This window comes from Phocoena sinus, chromosome 10 (assembly GCF_008692025.1).
Source record: "Phocoena sinus isolate mPhoSin1 chromosome 10, mPhoSin1.pri, whole genome shotgun sequence".
NCBI classification, from domain to species: domain Eukaryota; kingdom Metazoa; phylum Chordata; class Mammalia; order Artiodactyla; family Phocoenidae; genus Phocoena; species Phocoena sinus.
The window spans coordinates 6730065-6749851 of NC_045772.1; the positions used below are offsets into that span (position 1 = coordinate 6730065).

The 19787-nt window shown below is 55.9% G+C and overlaps 1 protein-coding gene and 1 long non-coding RNA gene across 3 annotated transcripts in view; both read left to right on the plus strand.

Moving 5' to 3' along the window:
* Window positions 1-1241: 1241 nt before the first annotated feature.
* Window positions 1242-6533, plus strand: LOC116760900. Of its 2 annotated transcripts, XR_004351884.1 has the most exons (4): window positions 1242-1345; window positions 1961-2124; window positions 5212-5373; window positions 6143-6533. It is a non-coding gene; the product is annotated as an uncharacterized LOC116760900 (long non-coding RNA). The 2 variants fall into 2 exon arrangements; XR_004351883.1 differs by lacking the exon at window positions 1242-1345 and having other exon boundaries at window positions 1866-2124.
* Window positions 6534-11298: 4765 nt separating this feature from the next.
* Window positions 11299-19787, plus strand: part of NFAM1 (NFAT activating protein with ITAM motif 1) — a 33539-nt gene continuing 25050 nt past the window's right edge. The window contains exon 1 of the mRNA XM_032644329.1: window positions 11299-11461. Within this exon, the coding sequence (XP_032500220.1) occupies window positions 11356-11461 (106 nt within the window). The 5' untranslated portion in view covers window positions 11299-11355. The remainder of the gene's footprint in view (window positions 11462-19787) is intronic.

Sequence of the window (19787 nt, forward strand, 5' to 3'; positions counted from 1 at the left end):
ACGTTCACCGCCTCTCTGACCCTCTGCTAAGCGCATTCAGCTGACCCTCTGTCCCTCACGGTGGCCCTGGCAAAGAGGAGAGAGCCAGGGGCTGTGGGGGCCATGGCGGGGGCCGTGAGGGGATGAAGGGGCTGTCAGAGAGCAGGGCATCTCCAGTATCAGCTTTGGGGCTTCATCAATATCTTGCCAGGGTGCAACACGTACAGTTCTGCAAGATTCAGAATAGCCTCAAATCACCACATTTTCGGGAAACGGATGAAAAGCTGATCAAACAGACGTTTGGTGCCAGGATGAAGGGGAGCTGGGTCCTGCACGATCGAGTTGGAGGCAAAGTGCGGGCTGGAGTTCTCTACAGCTGGAGGAGGAGCCGTCAGTCATCCGTCAGGTCTGAAAGGGAAAGGAAACGAGGCGGAGCCTGGCTGCCGAGGTGGCCGGGTGGGCTGGTCAGAGCGCCCCCGTGTGGAGGGCAGGCCGAGGCCAGGGCGGGAGGCTGGCGCCCCGCCTGCTGGGAAACCACAGCCTAGTTGGAACTGGTTCAGAATCCTGATCAGAGACATCACCCCCTTCTCCATGCCTGGGGAGACAGAGGAGCTCCCAGAACCGGGCTCCTGGGCCCCCCTGCAGAGCCCCAGACGGCAGGATCCCCGGACAGAAGTGAACAGCCCCGTGCACGTTCACGGGCTCTCACTCACAGGCACTCCCGTTCCTTGTGGCTGTTCTTTTCATCGGCCTCACGGAGGAGGAAGGGGAGGCTCAGAGGACCCTCATGACTTGCCCAAGTTCCCGCAGGTAGGAAGAGGCCGGGCTGGGCCTTGAACCCAGATCTCCTGCCTCCAAGTCCAGACTCAGTTTCCTATAAGGCAGAGAGGCCACCCCTACCTGCAAGAGTTATTTCCAAGGCTGCGCCTTTTGAGAGAGATGGAAAACTAGCAGGAGTTTGGCTGCCGCATCCTCTTTGGGGCACTTTCTCTGGAACAGCCAAGGAGTGGCTTGGTTCCGCCTGCCTGGATGTACCTGCTCAGTCAGTGCCATTCAGTCAAAATACAGGCTTTATTTCGGCCACTGAATTGCAATATGTAACTGCATTGCGTTCACATGACCATAGGTTTCTGTAAGGTTTGCAGATGTGAGACATTTCAACCTCAGTTAGTTAAACCTCTTTCCCCTCGATTCCCTTCTCTTCTCTCTTCCAGGCGGCTGGCGCTGGACTGGCCCTGGGTTATGTGGCTCCCAGTTACCTCCACGTGGAGGCCAGTTCTTGGGCTGTTGAGGGTCCAGATGGCTTCCAGGAATTCTCCCACCGATGAATGAAGAAGAGGACACCTGATGAACACGATGGAATAAGGTTTAAATCTCCTGGTGATTTGACATGAAATATTGACATCAATGAACATAACTCACAATAGGTCCCTGCAGAGAGGACAGCACAGCCACACTGGGTATGGAGGGTCGTCCATCCAAGGAGCAGGGTAGTCCCCGCGTGAGGAAACTGGACATGCCCTGAATTCTTCCTGCTCATCTATGAAGAAAACTTGGTCGAAGTTTATATTCTCTCGATAGAATATGACGTTCCAGAATCCTTGTCCAACAAAGAGGTGATCAGTGTAGAAAATCACAGGGAATGCATTATAGAGGTGGGCGGGCAGTTCATACAGAATAGTCTATGTTCCTGGGTTGCTTAATGTTATGGTTTGGTCAGCCTTTTAGAACTTGTAACTTGTGAGTTCTGTTCTCACAAGAAGGGGAAGTTAATATTCACAGTCATACCTAAAATTGGCTTTGCACTTGTAGGGATTTTTTTCCAGTGAAAATCCCCTGGAGACTGTAAGCCTCAGACCCCAGTTTCCTCTGTGCTGAAAGCAGGCGGTTTATAGAGAAGAGAGGGGCTTGTTCCTACCACTGCCTCGCTCTGGGTCCTGGCTGGCTGGGTTCCCCAGCTCGGTTCTTTCTCTGTCTACAGGGGGATGGTGTCCCTCCTGGGGGGCGGTGGCATCACGTGTGTGAAGTGCCTGCAGGCCTCCTGCGTCCATACAGATGCCGGTTCTTGGCCCCTTCGCTCCGTCTTTTCCTGGCGCACGTCTCACAAAGATGGTTTCAGTTTCTCCCATGGGCCCCGCTAAGTGGGTGAGTATTTTCTTTGCCTTTGCTCTGAACTTCCGCATAGAGAGCGGATCCCAAGAGCCCGAGAAAGCCTTTTTCTAAATCAAAATGACCTGTGAACAATCTCAGCCAATGATGTGAGGGGTTGGGATCAGCCTGTCGGGATAAAGAGGGGGTCTTCTGCGGCAGTGCCTCTCCCTTCGGGCCGCGCTAATGGGCCCCTTCAGGGAAGGGCAGGCTTTGCCAAGTGAGAGGCAGACGTTAGTCAACATCATGAGTTACTTCAAAAGAGGACCCACGTGGGGGGTGGCCTCTGGGGCATAGAGGGGGCACAGCAGAGGGTTGACCAGCAGCTCAGGGGAAACAGGGGACCCAGAAGGAGGTAGGGGATTCTCAGGAGGCATCTGTCCAGAATGTGGGCGGGGCCATGGTCCCATTGACCTCAGCCCTGGTCAGACCCCAGCTGGGCACTAGGGAGATGCAGGCTGGAGGAGCCCTCTATGGGGAAGGGTCTGGAAGCCGGGTGGGGGGAATGATCAGGACCAGGGATGTCCTGGCCTGAAGAGGGGGAGGCAGGGGACCACACCCCCCTGTCCTCACCTGTGAGAAGGAAAGAGACCTGCTCGGGAAATGGAAGAAGAAAGACCTGGAGGTGAAAACTCCGAGGGAAAGGGCTTCCCTGGTGGCGCAGTGGTTAAGAATCCACCTACCGGTGCAGGGGACATGGGTTCAAGCCCTGGTCTGGGAAGATCCCACATGCCGTGGAGCAACTAAACCCGTGTGCCACAACTACTGAGCCTGTGCTCTAGAGCCCATGAGCCACAGCTACTGAGCCTGCGTGCTGCAACTACTGAAGCCCACGTGCCTAGAGCCCGTGCTCCGCAGCAAGAGAAGGCACTGCAATGAGAAGCCCGCGCACTGCAACGAAGAGTAGCCCCCGCTCGCCGCAACTAGAGAAAGCCTGCACGCAGCAACGAAGACCCGACGCAGCCAAAATTAAATAAATTTAAAAAAAAGGAGGACTTGTATCCTTCTTAAAAAAAAAAACAACTCCGAGGGAAAGACATTTCATCCAGGGCAGGGGCGGCTCTGTGAGCCTGAGAGCCTCCGTCAAGGGAACATGAGCAGAGGGAGGGGTCGGGAGGGGAGGGAGCAAAGCCACAGGGACTCCAGGGAGAGGTGGCAGGAGCCCCAGGCCACCTGCAGACCCCAGGAAGCCCACTGAACTCATCCCCCCTCATCTCCTCCTCCCCCAGTGTGTTCCGCAAACAGCCAAGGCCTCCTGCTCTCACCCCTGCTTCCACCCTTCCCACCTGACCCCAAGCACAGCTGTCCCCTCAGCTGCCCGGACCCCAGCACCATTTGCTAGTCTCCTCCCCTCCCCCTCTGGGGGGAGGGGGAAGGATGGTGTCAGAGGGGACCCTTGCCTGGGTCCAGGCCCTGGGCCAGGTGACAATGGGCCTCCTGCCTACTCTGAGGTCAGCTGCATCTGGCAAGGAGCCCAGCCCCAGTCCCATGGGCAGCTCAGGGATGGCCATGGCCTGCGCATGGCTCATCTTCCAGAAGGTGGTGACACAAAGATCAGCAGATAGATTCAGGGAGGGAAGAAAGGAAAAGAAGTGGCCAGCAGGGCGCAGGGATGCGGTGACTCAGGCCCGGGCTCCCAGCCAGGCTGGGCCGCTGCTTAGGAATACTTTCACCCAAGTCCAATGGAAGAAGCCTGAAAATACTTTCCTTTGGGCTCCGTGGGGGTGGGGGAATTTCCTGGGGAGGAGGTTTCTGGGTGAGTGAAATCTTTGGGCTCTCAGGCTGCTGCCCATCTGCTGTGACCTGGTGGAAATTTCACGGCGCAGCATCCGAAGGTCTGGACTCAGCCGACTTTTCCCCTTTCTTTTTCTACCTGGACGAAGGGCAGACTGTGGTCCTTCTCGATCAGCACACCCCATGAAGATTTCTGGTCCTAAAAAGCCCACAGCCTCTCCTCAGTGTTGCGGGCGGTTTTGTAAAGAACGAGATTTTCACTCCAGTGAACGCAGGATATCTCTTTACTTCCAAATGAGCTGTGTCTTCTGGAGAAAGTCTTTCCACTCAGAAACCGTGTCATAAATGATGCCGGGCTTCCAGGAACAGCCAGGAATCTGCTTAACTCAGAGTGTGGCTGAAAATCTGTACATGTGAAGTGAAAACAGTAGAAATCTATACTAGTTGCAATACCAGTAATTTTTTAATAGAAAAACAAATGGTTTCATTCATCTGATTGTTGACACTGGAGAGAGAAGGTAGCTTTGTCAGAGGATGGGGGAGGAGGGAGTGCGTCCCAGTCTGGCTTCCCTGGACCCCTGTCCTGTCTCAGCTTCTTAGCCTGGACCTGACGTCCCAGCCCCTCCTGCCAGCCCTCTCTCTTCTACTCCTGGAGCATCTTACCAAGACTCTGTGAATGCTGTGGCCTTGGTTTCCATGGCAGGCTCAGCCTGATCTGGGCTTGTGTCCCCTTCACACTGGGTTCCCACTGGGTTGTGGCTTAGATGTGTGGGTGTCAAGCTCTGTCCTAGATGGAAAGTGCCCAGGACAGGGCCTGGCTCAGAGCAACGCCCTGGAGATGTTTGCTGAATGAATGAATGAGCGAACCAAAGCTCCTTGTGGGTCATTGGAGGGACTTCTGGACTCCTGTAGGAACTAGAGGTGCTGGCTTGGGTTCTTTGCTGTCTGTGGACCTAAGGCCTTCTGACCTTGACCCAGGTCTCCCCAGGCAGAGGGTATGAGGGAGCGGGCCTAGACACAGTGCGATGGGAAGAGAAGTGAGAGGAAAGGTACCTCTGGGCAGGGAGGAGAGGGGAGAGCAGAGCTTTCCTGAGGGGTAAGCTGGTGGGAGAGTCACCGGATGCTGCCCAGCCCCCTGCACCCTGCTCTGGAACCTACCAGGGGTCCAGCTCCAGGACTCCAGGCTGCCTGGAAGGCCTCCTGTCCCGTTCCCACTCTCCAACCTTCCCGCGTGTCTCCCTGCTGCCCCCAGACCCGCCCCCCAGGCAGAGTTCCTCATCCATAACCGCACACCTTTGGGGGCTACACCTGCCTCATCTCCTGATGCTGGATGCTTGTTGTGCTCTGCAGACCCTGCTCCCCTCCGAGCCGCCGGCCCACCTCTTGTAAAGAGACCTACTCGAGAGAGGCTCAAAGGCTAAGGCAAAACAGCTACTTTCAATCAACATCTCATTCTTTGCCAAGCACTCGCACCTCAGTTACCACAACTGTTCCTCATCCAATCCGTGCAAGGTGGGTATTTTACCCCCATACTGTAGGTGAGGAAAGTGCCCCCACTGGCTTAGGAGGTAAGGTTGGGATGCAAATGGAGGGGGCTTGTTCCAGTTCCACCACACCAGCCTTCCAAGGGGGAGGGAGAAGGGAGGGACGACAAGTGGAGGAGAAGCGGGGAGAAGGAAGGAAGGAGGGACGACCCAGCCTCTTCGAAGGGCTCCTCCTGGCCAGTGGCCCCTTCAGAGCAGGCCCCCTGGAGAGCTGCCCATCACCCTACCCACAGCCCCTTGGAAATCTGCCTTGGGAAGCACTTCGGGCAGTTTCTCAAGTGTGACAACCAGCATCTGTTAAAACACAGGTCCTCTGGCCTCCCGAAGCCTTGTGGAGCTGGATCGCTGGTGTGGGACCAGGAATCTTTGTAAGGAGTGGCTGCCACACACCCCGCTCTGCCCACAGGGAACTGAGGCCCTCTGTCCCAAAGAACCATAAAACTGTGTTAGGTGACAGTGCGTGGATTAGCCTCAGGGGAGGCTAATTGCTTCCTTAATTGGCTGAACTCTCTATGGGGAGCCCTGCTGGGAGCCATGGACTGGTTTTCCTGGCGCCCAATAACTGGCTCCTATGAAGCTTTCCAAGAGGAATTTCTAAGGTGTTCCCAGCCAAGGCAGCTGTTAGGACAGAGTGGGGCGGGCTCTGAAGGAGGCTCCTGTGGGTGCCCAGAAAAGGCATCAAGGAGGCAGGCGGGCTGGGGCCCTACAGCCGCATGCCCTGCCCTCTGTTCCCACAGGCCCCCAGCACATGCCTGGTCCTGCCTGCCCTGTCCACCCCCTGCCCCCTGCGACTTTATCATGTGGCCTCTCAAGTCCTGCTCTGACCTTGCTGAGTAGTGGCCTCTGGGCAGCCCAAGACCCCAGAGAGGGAAGAAGCGACCTGGAGAGGAAGACATCACCGGTGAGAGACACATGTGCCACCAGGTGGCGCCATCAGCACAGGACAACCCAGGGGCCGTCCTCGTGGCTGGAGCGGGTGGCAGCTTGAGTACGGGACCTTCAAGCTCTGGTCCCCGCCGCCCAAGGACCTCCAGTGATTAGCCTCCTGGTCGGTGCTTGTCTCTGCTGGGGACACAGTTGTACCAAGAGCCTAATCCTAACAAGGCCTTGGCACGTGGTGACCATGGAATAAAGGTTGAAAAATGATGCCACCTTTGTTTTTCAGATCTTCAGGATTATTTTCAGTGTGGCAGGGGCTGGGGAGGGGGCACTAGCTCCTTGCTGCCTCCCCCCAACAGAGTTAGCAAGGAAAGTCTTATCTAACTCTGAGTATATGTCCAATAGGAAAACCCTGCACTGTGGTCCCCTCTGTGACCCCCAAGCAGGCCACTTTATTTTTCTCCATCACTAAATGAGGGTTGTAATACCTGCCCCCCCCGGGAGAATCAAATGAATTGCAGGAGAGCATAGTGATTAGAAGTGCAGCCGAGGAGCTCAAGTCCTTGTTCCACTGCTTACTAGCTGTGTGGACTTAGGTTAAGTGGCTTACAGTCTCTGAACTTCAGTTTCCTCATCTGTAAAATGGGGGCAATAATAACACCTACCCACATGAGGTTTCTGTGAGGACTGAAGTATTCAATACATGTAAAGCCTTTAGAATGGTGTCTGGCATGAAACAAATATTTCATAAACAGGCCAAAATCGGAGCAGCTTGAACTGAGAAGGGACTTTGGAGACGGGCCAGGTCAGCATTCCAGGCCAGGTAGGCATCTTCCAGCAGCGTGCGGGTGGATGGTTTGCACAGCTACAGCAACAGAGAGCTCGTTCCCTCCTGAGAAAGTTCACAATTAGATGGGTCTCGTTCGACTGAGTTATAGCCAGTTCTCAGGGCCCCTGGGCTTGGTGGTCAGGTCCACTCTCAGACGGAGGTCAGCGGTGGGGGGTCCGTCAGCACCACCCACCTGCAGGCTGCTACATGGTGCAGAAAGGGGGCCTCCAAGGCGAACCTGAGTATTGCTAGGAGAGGAGGGAGGCTGCCCTCCGCACCACTCTCTCCAGTGTGGGGGTGCTTGAGGGAGAGGATGGAAGGAAACAAGGAGCCGACCCAGCTGCCCCTGGTACCCCGGGCAGTGGGGACGTAGAGGCCCGACAGAGGGGGACATTTTCCATCTCGACCACCAGGCCAGTTCAGAGGGCGTTCTCGGGGTCCCCTCCAACTGGTGGGCTCCTCTGGTGCTGGCGTCTATACGGAGGAAGGAAGTGACTTCCTGCAGGTGGGAAAGGGAGGAGAATGGAAACGCAGAGAAGACACAGAAGATCCTGAGCATCGGAGCCAAGCGTGGCTCCAGGGGCCTCACCTCACTCGATCACTCACCCTCACTCACTTGGGGCAGTTGGAAATCCTATCTGGGGGTTCTGTTTTCCTCCCTAGACAGGGAGCACCTTAAAGGCAAAAGTAAGATTTATGTTTTGTATTCCCACTGCCTGGAATACAGTAGGCACTTAATATGTGTATGGAGGCCAGCAATTGTGGTCCAGTTTGGAAAGCTTTAGTCTTCTGTGGACAAGACACCTTAGGACTTTAGGGGATGTGTGTGCTCCCCCATTTCCTCTTCCTTCACAGCTGCCACCTCCTCCAGGAAGTCCTCCTGGGTAGCCCCTCCTCCCTCCACCCCGAGTAGTTCACTTCTTCCCCTGCCTCCCTCTTTGCTCTGTACACACTTCTGCCATTGAGGCGGGCTGGAGCAGTGGTTAGGAGCAGAGGCTGGGTCATTTCCCCTGGACACATTTCTTAGCTGTGTGACCTTGAGCAAATTTTATTTTAACCTCCTTGTGCCTCAGTGTCCTTATCTGTAAAATGGTAGTGATTATAGTACCTGCCTCGTAGAATTGCAGTGAGGATTAAATTGATGTGTAGATTAAAATCATTTTGGATGGTGTATGGCATTGAGTAACTGCTCAGAACTGTGATGTGATTGTATAATTGTGTTGATTATATTATATTATCTGGAGGCCTATATATTAGGCCTCTCTCTCTATATATATATATTATAGTTCTCCCCCTGCCCGGAGACATGGACTCCTCGAAGCTGGGGTCTTTCACCTCTGCATCTTTCTGTTGAGGCCAGTGCCTGGTGAAGAACAGGTGCTCAGCAAAATGTGAAGGGATGGATGGATGGATGGGTGGACAGGCAGACAGATGACTGGACGAGAGCAGGGGCTGAGTACGCCGGCCCCAGGGCCCTCGCCTGCAGACTCAGCTGTGGAGGCCTGGCCCAAAGGCCGCGAAGCTCCTGGCTGCCCACTGGAGATGCCAACAGAGCCTCATGTCCTCTGCTCTTCCTTTCACCCACTTATTCGAAGCTCCTACCAAGGGCAGGGGAGAGGAGAAGCCTATGGACCGAAGTCCAGCAAGTTCATTGCTTGGTGGCCACTTCAGTGAGAGGAGGTGGAGAGTCTTGAAGAAAATGAGGTTTCTGGATGTGCTGTGGTTTCTCTTCCATCACCCTTTTTCCTGAGGCCCAGACAGTACAGCCTGGGCCCTCTGGCTCCCCACCCAAGGTCCATGCCTGCCTCTCCCCAGGAGACTGGGTGGCTTCAGAACATCTACGAAACTCAACAATGACCCAAGACCCCCAGCCACTTCTTTTCAAGTCACATCTGCCCGGGGAGGGCATGGCCCTCCTCCTGCCCCACCCTGGAGTCCAGCCATCCCATGGGGGCCTGAAGGGAGCCTACTATGTGCCAGGCTCGATGTGAGGCACCCACCTTCAGAGCAAGCCTGGGAGGGAGGCACTTTACCCCGCGTCTTATGCTCATTCATGCACCAGTATTTATCGAGCACATACTAGGTGCCGGCACTGTGCTAGGCTCGGGGGGGTCAGAGGTAAAGAAGACAAACAGAAGGCCACAGGCAGGCAAGAGGCCGTGGGCTGGACTTGGGCTCAAAGGTGGCAAAGCTCCTGGGGCTCCGAGCGTGCCGATCCAGAGGTGGGCTGTGCCGTTAGGGGGCCCAGGGCCTTGTGTTGATGGCCGGGGGAAGGTAGAGCAGCCCCGGAGTGGACAGGCAGGTGTGGAGGCAGAGCCCGGGTCCGTGTTCCGAGGCTGCCTGGCGCTCGGCTGCCTTCCGATGCCGAGTCATAAAGAGACCCCAGAGGCACAGACTGATGCCTTTACAGTGCTCCCTCCGTGCGTGGAGGCATTAACATGACGTCTATCACCATGGCATCGAGGTGCTTAGACAACCTGCTCCCCCCAGGAGCTCGGAAACAGCGTGAAGCAGATTATCTGTGTCTCACTGTGACATATGCTATCATGTATCACTGTGATGGATCAACAGTCAATACCACTGGGGTCTCCGCCGCCCCCCAGCCAGTAGGAAATGTCTTGTGTTCATACGTCTTCCTCACCTGGTGGGCGGGCCTTGCTGCTTGCCATCCTCCTGGCACTCCTGGAGTTGGTGGGAAACGGCTTCTAGTTTTCATTGTTTGTGTGCTAAGTGGCTGAGGGGAAAGCACTCAGACGAAGGGCGGAAACTGGACCCCGTCCTGCCATGCCTGGGGGCCGCGTCAGGGGTGGGGAGAGAGGTTCCGGCTTCACACAGCTGGGCACCGAATGCCCGCCACAGGTACCCACCCTGATCTCGGCAAGTTGCTTTGCCTCTCGGGGGCGTAGTTTGTCAAATTGGGATAAAAACCTTTATCTTGAGGGTTGATGGGCACTAATGGGGAAAGGAGGGGAAGCGCTCAGCTTGCGCTGAAACACATCACCTTCCATTCAGCCCACCTTCCTCCCGTGCCAGCTGGCTCCTCTCACCACCTCCCCAGACCCCTTCCCTCTGCCACTCCGGACCCGCGGCAGACCTCTGTCCCCCCACATTCAGCCCTGCCCGGTGCTGGGCTCCAGAGAAGGCCAGGCCGAGCGGCTCCCAGTCTGCGGGGGAAAGGGGCCCAGGCGGCAAAGAATTACCTGTGCTGGGGCCTGTGGAGGGGGGACAGGGGCTGCTGTTCTGGCTGGATGGGGAAGAAATTCACGTGTCTCCTGGTGGAGAAGCGGTGGCCCAAGTTTAGGGAAGCTGCAGGGAGGGAAGACATCTCACGTGAGGTCAGTCAGAGGGGAGGCGTTGGCTGGGCCTCTGCGGGGCACCCAGGGTGGCCTTCACTGGACTAATGACGGGCTCTTTGGCCCCGTGGAAGGCTGGGAACTTGTGGCTCCTGCCCTCCCCCTGACGGCCTGCCCCATCCCATCCTCCCGACCACTTCCACCCCCTCCTCCCACACCCAAAACCCTACTCTTGGAGGAGCACCTTAATCCAACGGGTTCCTGGACTATTTCCGAGGGGAACTTTCGTGAATGGGGTTGGTTTTTTGTTTTTGTTAAGAGTTTCAGGCGTGAGCAGCTAAACCAGCCCTGGAAATCCCATGGAAATCCTGTGCCCACCTCTGTCACCAGTGTCTTCTGGACAGGCCACTAGCTGGAAAGGGGCTGAGGAGGGAGAAGCCCACCACCCCGGGGGGATTGGGAGGCCCAGCCCCTCCCAACTCTTACCCTGGACAAGATCCTCACCTGGAGGCCGGCCACCTGGCCTGGGGCTGTTCCCACTACTTGAGTGGAAATTCTGGGGTTATTTTTTTTATTTTTATTTTTTTTTGTGGTATGCGGGCCTTTCACTGTTGTGGCCTCTCCCGTTGCGGAGCACAGGCTCCGGACGCGCAGGCTCAGCGGCCATGGCTCACGGGCCCAGCTGCTCCACGGCATGTGGGATCTTCCCCGACCGGGGCACGAAACCCGTGTCCCCTGCATCGGCAGGCGGACTCTCAACCACTGTGCCACCAGGGAAGCCCAATCCTGGAGTTATTGAGAGGACAAGGGGACCAATTGAGGCCTTGAGGAAGCGGAAGGGCGGCCAGGGAGGAGCTTATTGGCTAAGCCAAGGGGAACTGTGGTTGCCAGCAGGCTGTCTCCTCGTGTGAGCTAAAGAGGAAGGAGGGACACTGACCCAGAGGCCCCGATGGAGAGCCGGCCTCCTTGGTGGCGGGCCCCACCGGGCCCCATCCCAGCCCCCCGGCTCCTGGGCTTGTTCCTGCTCCCCTGGACCCTGCAGCTCGCAGGCACAGGTATGCCATCCTCCTTCCCAAGCGCTCCTCTCTGGCTCGTGTTGCCCCGCGGCTAGTTCCCGGGACCTGTCTCGGGGGGATTTGCTGGCTGCGTTTGAACATTGCAGACTTCACAGGGGAAGCCTTCAGGGACCAGGAGATGTTTAGCTAAGGCCTTGCCAAGGTGGCTTTTGAAGAGGCGGGGGCAGCGTTCCCCACCCTCGCTGCTGGAACAGCCTCCCTCCCAGCACAGCCTGACCTCCTGGCCCTTCAAAGTGGTGGGTGGGCGTTGCTGCGGCCTGGGGGCATCCAGTGGGCGGGCGATCCCTGGGGACGGACAGCTCACTCCCAAGAAAGCTTACAGTGGAGCCACCGCATGGAACCTGCCCAGGTGCGGCCCTTCTTAGCTGGGGGAGGAGGGAGGCAGCTGCTGGCCATGGGAGCACAGTGCCTGGGGCACAGAATTGCCACTGTTGCCAGAAAGGGGGGCACTTCCCACTTCCTGAAATACAACCAGAGGCCACATCATTACTTTCCGGGGGCTGACACTGTGCCCCTTTCCTGGTCCCAGGTTCCCTCAGAAGCTGGGTGGCCTGGATCCAAGCCAGGCCCTGGGATGAGTGGCTTTGGGGCGAGTTCATCCAGGCCAGGGAACTCCCAGGAGTGTCCCTGGCCAGGGCTGCCCACCCCGGGATCCCTGAGGCTCAGTCTCACCTGGGCAGTGCTGACCTTCTTGCAGCCCCAGGAGTCCTCCCCCCGCCCCCCGCGGTGCAGGCTGGGTGCTTTCCTTCCCCTTCCCCTTGACTTTTATGAGCTTTCCAGGAGCTGCTCTCCACCCTCTACTTCATCCTCTGCCTTTCGGTTATACCATAAACAATAGCAGCTATTCTTATTATCATGAATTAGCCTCTTTGAGCACATAAGCTGGGCTTCACACGCGTACTCAGGCCCCCTCGAGGCTCCCTTGGGGTGCTGTCCCCACTGGCACCATTTAGGAACTGGGAAATTGAGGCCCAGGGAGGCCAGGTAGCTTGCCCACGGCCTGGAGGGTAAGTAGAGGCCAGGTTCAGCCCCGAGCCAGGACTCTTGGCAGTGGGCTCTGGGGGGTCCTCTTACCTTTCTTTGTAAAGAACATTCTTCACAGAAAGATCTACCCCCCTGGGGAGGCAAGACTTGGCTGTGTGACACCTACTGCAGGCCTTGAGGCCCGGCCCCCTGTGAGGTCATCTCCTTTCATCCGGGCACCTCACACACCCCCACTAACCCACCCACCCATGGACAGATGTAAAGATGGCCTGAGGAAATGTGGCTTGTTGGTGACAATGTGTTGGAACTCCTACTTTTTCATTTTTAACTTAATTTCCCCCCAATTCCCATCATTTCTCTTTGTGTGGTCCCTCCTCCCCAAAACAGACCTGGCACATCCTAGTACCTGAGTGGAAGAGACTTTTTGGGGTGCTGCTGTGAAAAGCATTTTTGTAACTCTCTTGACTGGAAAGAAACAACAGATTTCCTCCCCCCAGTATTGCAGCAAACATGCAAAAGAGAAACTCTGCTCTTTCGCAAGAGGTGGAAACACCTTGTGGTCTCCTAGAAACTCTCTTAGTTTGGGGCAGCGCCTTGCAGCATGCGGGATCTGGGACCTTAGTTCCTCGACCAGGGACAAAACCCGTGCTCCCTGCATTGGGAGCGTGGAGTCTTAACCACTGGAGCACCAGGGAGGTCCCTTCTAGAACCTCTTGGAGCAGCAGACAGTACCCCATTATTCCTGGTCCTTCCCCTGTGGGCGCCTGGCTCTGTCTCTCTGCTGTGCCACACCCCTTCCCCACCCTCTTGTCTCTGAGCTTTGAGGGTTTGGTGGAGGGAATCCTACCTCTTCCGTGTCCCCCAAACCTCCCCTGACCTCACCCATCAGCCTGGTGCAAACAGCTCCACCACTGCCAGCACCAAGACCCAGCCTGTGGCCTCAACTGTGTCCGCCGGGGGCCTTGCGGAGCGTATTGTCCATGAAGCTTTGGCTCGATGTACCGTTTCCCTGAACCGCCTGATGCAGTGTTGAGTGCAGGCCAGGGGCGTTCAGCCTGAGTTTGGGTCTGAGCTCTGCAACTCATCCTGGGCCCCTGGGCAGGTTCTTAATGTTGCTGTGCCTCGATGGCCTCATCTGTCAAGTGGGTGCGACAGTAGTGCTTGCTGGTGGCCCATCCCCAGACTGAGGTTAGGGCATGTGGTTAGGGCTCAGAGAATGTCAGCCACCTGCCAGCCTAGAGGAGCCAATCGAAATGCAAGGTTCGGTTGGCTGGCTCTACATCCTGGGGAGCCCACGGGTTCCTTGGCGTCACTTCGCCTTTTCCAGGGGTCTCCAGCACACCCTCGGATGGCATTTCAGGACCTCTGTTGCTCCCAACCCTCCTCCTCCTGCTCTCCTCTGGTCTCTTGAGCCCTCGGCAAATTCTACTTTTCTCAAAGGGTTTAGCAGCCACCTCTGGTCTCGTGGGCACCTGCTTTCCTCAGAGGTGAATCATCCGAGTCTGAGGCTCAGCTTTCCTGGGAGCAGCTGCACACCTGCTCTAGCCCTGCTTCCACCAAGCCTCAAGTCACCTCCAAGGGCTCGGAGGCCAGACAGACCATGTTCAAGTCCTGCCTTCTTATATTGACTGCTGTGTGACCTCAGGCAAGTTACTTAACCTTTCTGAGCCTCAGTGTCCTCAAAAAAGTCAGTCCTCTTTCTCTCCCTGGCCTTTCCAGAGCTCTGGGCTGTATTTATCTCTCAAATATTCATTGAAGGGGACCAGTTCTAGGCACTGGGGGGACCTGGTGGTGAACAAGCCACAGCCCCCACCCCAAGCCTGGTGGAGTCCGTGAGACTCACCGAAGAACGAGACCCAAGGCCAGAGTACCGATGCAGGCTTGCCTCCCCTCCCCTGTTTGCTCTGGGCTCAGGGTCACGGCTCCCTTTGTTGTCCACAAGATGCTCGGGAGCCTGCTGCCTCCCTTCCCGCAGCTCTGGGCCTCTGTCAGGACTGGCCTCTGCTTTTCATCTTCGTCTAATCCCAATAAAGAGCTTTCAAGTCTTGGCGGAGGAGAAGCACCTCTCTGCTGGAGGTGGGGCAGGGGGAGTGTTGGAAGGGGAGACAGGGAGGAGACAGAGCAGGTGGGTGGGTGGCAGGCACAGCATGAATAAAGGCTGGGAGGTCGGAAGGCAGAGCCAGGGCGAGGGAACGGTGAGAGGTTCAGTCTGACTGGGGAGGAGGGTCTCTTAGCAGAGCTGTGGGATACAACTCCCACTTAGATATGATTCCAGGTGGATTAAATGCTCGTCAGGTAGGGATGCCATTCCAGTTGGTCCTGTTGTCATTGCTTTCTTTTTTAAAATTGTGAAATAGCATACATACACAGGAAAGTACAATAGATATTATAAAACAAAGTCCTGTGTGTCTACCACCCAGGTCAAGAAAGAGAACATTCTAGTGCCCCAAAGCCTCTGGACACTCCCAAGACAACCCCTCTCCCCTCAGAGGCACCACGATCCTGAATTTGGGGCAATCGCTTCCTGGCATTTCTTTATACTTCTATCCTTTAGTTTGCGTCCCCAAGTAATATAGATTGGTCTGGCTTGTTTTTGAACTTTGTATAATCAGAATGATACTGTGGGTGTTCTTTGCGACCTGCATCTTTCACTCAACGTTATGTTTTTTTGTTTTGTTTTTTTAAATAATTTTATTTATTTATGTTAATTAATTAATTAGGCTGCTCCAGGTCTTAGTTGCGACACGTGGATCTTCATTGCAGCATGTGGGATCTTTAGTTGTGGCATGAGGACTTCCTAGTTGTGGCATGCATGCAGGATCTAGTTCCCTGACCAGGGATCGAACCTGGGCCTGCTGCGTTGGGAGCGTGGAGCCTTAGCCACTGGACCACCAGTGAAATCCCTAGACATTATGTTTTTTAAGATATATCCAGTTGACGGTCTATGCCATTTTATAAATCCTATGCCATTATATCATGAAAGTACAATACATATTAAATAAATAGTCCTGTGTATCTACCACCCAGCTCAAGAGAGAGAACACTGTAGTGTCCCAAAGCCCCTGTACCCCTCAACCCGCACAAGATACCCCCTCTCTTGAGCATCTGTGGATTTTAGTATCCATGATGGGTCCTGGAACCAATCCCCCGTGGATACCGAGTGATGACGGTATCCCCTTTTCCGTGTCCACAAGTAAAGTTTTATTGGAACAGAGCCATGCGTAGCCATTCACGGCTCATCTATGGCTGCTTTTGCCCCACAGCCGCAGAGTTGAGTAGCTGTGATAGAGACCATCTGGCTCGCAAAGTGTAAAGTACTTAGTACTTGGCCCTTTACAGAACATGTTTGTCAACCCCTGCTGTGGAGCGTCCCATTGAATGAAATACTGCGATCTATTTAGTTATGACTGACGTCCCAGGTGTTCCCGTCTGTGGCTGTGAGTACTCGTGTGTGCTCTCCAGGCACACGTGTATTCGGTGCCTCCAGGGGGTATATTCCCATTAAGGCTGCTTCTCTCTGCGCTGTCCGCCTCCCTGTATGGACTGTTAGCTTCGAGAGGGCAGAACACGTGCGGACTTACCTGGCTTCGAATCCTTGACTCCCAGCACGGCACCTGGCACCCAGAGGATGCCCAGGAAATACTAACAGTAACAGGATGAATTCAACTCGCAGCCAGACAACCCCTGGAGTTCTGAGCAGGGTGGAGGTGTGATGCCACCAGGAGAGGAGTGACAAAACCCTCCTGATCCGTGAATGAGGGAGTGGATGTCGGGGTGCTGGGTAAACGTAAGCCGGGAAACAGGATTTGACCCTCCACCTGATTGCTTGCTTGTTAAGGATCTAGGTGGGGCCTCACGGTAGTGGGAGTGCGGGTGTCAGGCACTGGGGTGGGGACCAAAGCCAGAGGAAGGGAAGGGGGCGATTGAAATGAGCCTGGAGAGGTGGAGGGAGAGGGAGTAGATGAGACATTGGCAGGTGGAGCAGCTACCTGGTTTCCTGACCTACCTGGGTTTGAGTCCTGGAAGACTTTGGCCAAGTCACCTGACCGCTCTGAGCTCCTGTGTCCCTGTCATGGCGCTCAGCACCCTCCTATACAGGCCTCTTGCCAGTGGCAAGGGGAGGGCACATCCAGGACCACCGATGGCCCCAGGGCCGGCACCTGGGAGCCCTTAGGGAAGGTTCGTGGGTCTCCATCGTGGGGACAGGCTGCCTGGAGGAGGGGGTGGGCCTGGTATCTGCTCCCCCGTCAACACACACAGCCACCCCAAGACTGCGTGGACTGTGGTGGAGGCAGGGTAGGGCCAGAGCTGGCGCCCTCTTGAGGCTCTAGGCCTGGTCCCTGCTTGCTGCTCATGGGCAGGTTGTGGGGTAGGGGTGGGGGCAGGAAGGAGGCACCGAGTGGGTGCAACCCAAGCTCAAGTGCAGGTTTGGCCTCCTCCCCTCAGGCAGCCCATCCTCAGACAGGCGAGATACTTGCTACAGCGTTGGTCATAGGGTCCAAGGGCACGTTTCCGAAGGCAAGTTCATACCTGGCAACACGTACCAAAATTTAAAACATGCATACCCTTTAAATCAGAACCTCCCCTTCTCAGACCTGTCCTATGGAGCTAGGGGCCCAAGAGAGAGTGTGTATGTATAAGGATGATCACCCCTGGGTCCATGGAGCACAGCTGCAGACAGCCTCATTGCCATCAGCTGGTTCTTGCTGTGGGGAATTTCGGTAGAACCCTCCCCCTCCCCCGGCCCCCTCCACCCTGGCCCTGGGCTACCCTTTCCTCCCAGATTCCTGCCCCCCTTCCTCACACCCCACTTTGAGCCGTGCTGGTGACTGTCTGCCCCTGAGCTTTCGTTCCTGCTGCTCCCTTGGCCTGGAAGGTGTCCTCTCACTTGCCAACCTGTTGGCCAAGGTCAAGCTCTGGTACTTTCTTACTTTCTCTGTGGTGCCCTTTCTGGTCGACTCTCCCAGTCCCTGATGAAGCAGCCTTGCTCCCCAGGGTGTTCACCTGTGGTTCTGAATGTGCAGGAGCTCAGAGGTGTGGAGCACGACTGAGCTTACCTGGGGCAGGTGAGGGTACAGACAGCCGAGGAACAAGTACCCAACCTTAGGAGGTGGCTGTGTAAGAAAGAGAGAAGGGGAAGGCTGGAGAGGAAGGGGTCTATGGGGCCAGGGTCAAGGCCAGAAAGAACAGGAGCCACAGCTTAGCCGCCAGGGTCTTTGCTGACCTCCTGGGCGGAAAGCATCAGATGTTGGGAGGGGAGGGGATGGGGCAAGAGGGAAGGACCAGGCTGGCAGACTGGAGGATGCGGAAGGGGTGGGAGAGGAAGATGGAGGGCAGTTGAGTGATTCTGTGCCCGGAGGGTATAGGATCTTTGGGGAGGGGGAGATTTAAGAGAAGTCAGGATAAAAGTGTGATCTGGCGGAGGCATCCACAGGAAGGAGTTAGTGTGTTGTCAGCCAGAAGCATTTATATTTTAAAAGGAGGCTGGAGGTGGGGGCGCCGAATCCCACAGAACGAGTCACTAACGCCAGGGTTTTGGGCGGCTGAGGAAGGCTGTTTGGAGCTCTCTAGTATTTCTCTTGTCATTTCCCTAACATCAAGTGTGATCGTGTCACGTCCCGATTTTGAGGCCCACAGAGGCTCCCCAGGTTTCCAGGACAACATTCAACCCCCCACCTCCCTCTGCCCCCCACTCAAACCCTTTCTTTCAACTCCACCATGGCTCTGGAGTCCCCCAACTCCTTGGCCTGTTTCAAGCCTTGTAGAAGCTTCACCCAGGAGCTTTCCTGTGCTTAAACCCCCTCGCGTGGACCCTCCCCTCTAAACCTGGCTGCCTCTGATGACTCTTTCTCCAAAGCTCAGCTCGGTAAAGAGATGGGAAAGAAAGACCAAAACACTCACAGCTGTGATGTCAGGGGGGCGGGGGGTTGGGGGGAGGGAACTGCCCACAAGCCTGATGCCCTTCGGGTCCTTAGAGTTATAATTAAAAACCAAAGCACCAGCTCCAAGGGTCGCCTCTCCAGGCAGCCCCTGCCCCTTCTGTGTGGGCTGGGTCTCCTCCACCGGGTTTCTGCCATCCCTGAGACTCCCTTTTATCTCACCACTTGCAGCTTTGTCCGGCAGGTGCCTTCCCAGCGGCAGTGGGACTTTGGGGGGGACACACATTCCTTGCTGAAGGATGCGTCCTGGTGGGGTCTATCCCCCTTGCTCCATTTCTCCCCTTTCAGAGACAAGGAGCGAAACCTCACTCCAGCCATTGGCTCTATGATGCCTCCACCACATCCTGGCCCCCTACTTTAAGGGTAAAGCCGGTTGTAAAGGGAGAAACAGAGTCCCCAGGCCACACCCTCAAACGAGCTCCAAAGTTTGAGCAACCTGCCTTTCAAAACAGGCCAGAAGGGAGGTGACTGCTATAAAAATACCAATTAACACGGTGAAGCTTGTACATTTCTGGGACTAAACATTTGACATTCTGCACTTGGTTTGTGTCCCCGTGTGGTCACTGTGCACCCAGGGTCCACAGTGGAGGCCTGAGAACAGCATGCAGGCAGGCATGGAAATGCCCTCCCCCCCCCCCCCACCCCCAGGCAAGCCACATCCGTGAGCATCTTTGTCATTTGGAGGTGTTGAAAGATGTGACAGCCAGTCTGATGGCAGTGTTCCGAGGGCATCAGCGCTAAAAGCTCCAGGATACACACGCTCTGTTCAAAGATTGCCTTCCAACGCCTGCTCTGAGCTTCTCCCTAATCAGCTGCTTGGCCACGCACCGTCATGTTTGATGCATGTGTCCTGAAGGACTCACCTGTTTTTCTGTGGCATCCCGGGATCCAGGCTCAGGCAAATGGCCAGAGCTCTGTGATAAAACCAGCAGCCCCGCATCTGTGTCTTCCTAGCAGCCCATCAGAAGGGCATTGAAAAAAAGGCATGGCTCTGAGAGATGCCAGAATTAAACTGGAGGGCAAAACTCCATGCCTAAAATAAAGACCGTGGGAACTGCTTTCTTCTGTAGCTGGACAAAGCGTTTTCATTTAAAATTGACCTAAGTTGGAACGGATACCTTTGATCATCACCTCTGGGCTCTCATACCCTTGGCTCGGTGCCCTGGAAGGGATTGAGTTCCAGGCAGAGGGGGAAGCTGGGACCAGGGCCTGGCTCTGGGGTTGGATGGCGAGAGGAACAGTGAGTGGCCCAGGACAGCTGGAGAGGCTGGGGAGGGAGGGGTGTGCGGGGGAGAGTGCCAGATTCTAGGGGTGAGAGGATGTCTGTGCTGCGGTGAGGGAGGGACTCTGGCTGGCCCCGCCACAGCACCAGTGTGTACAGG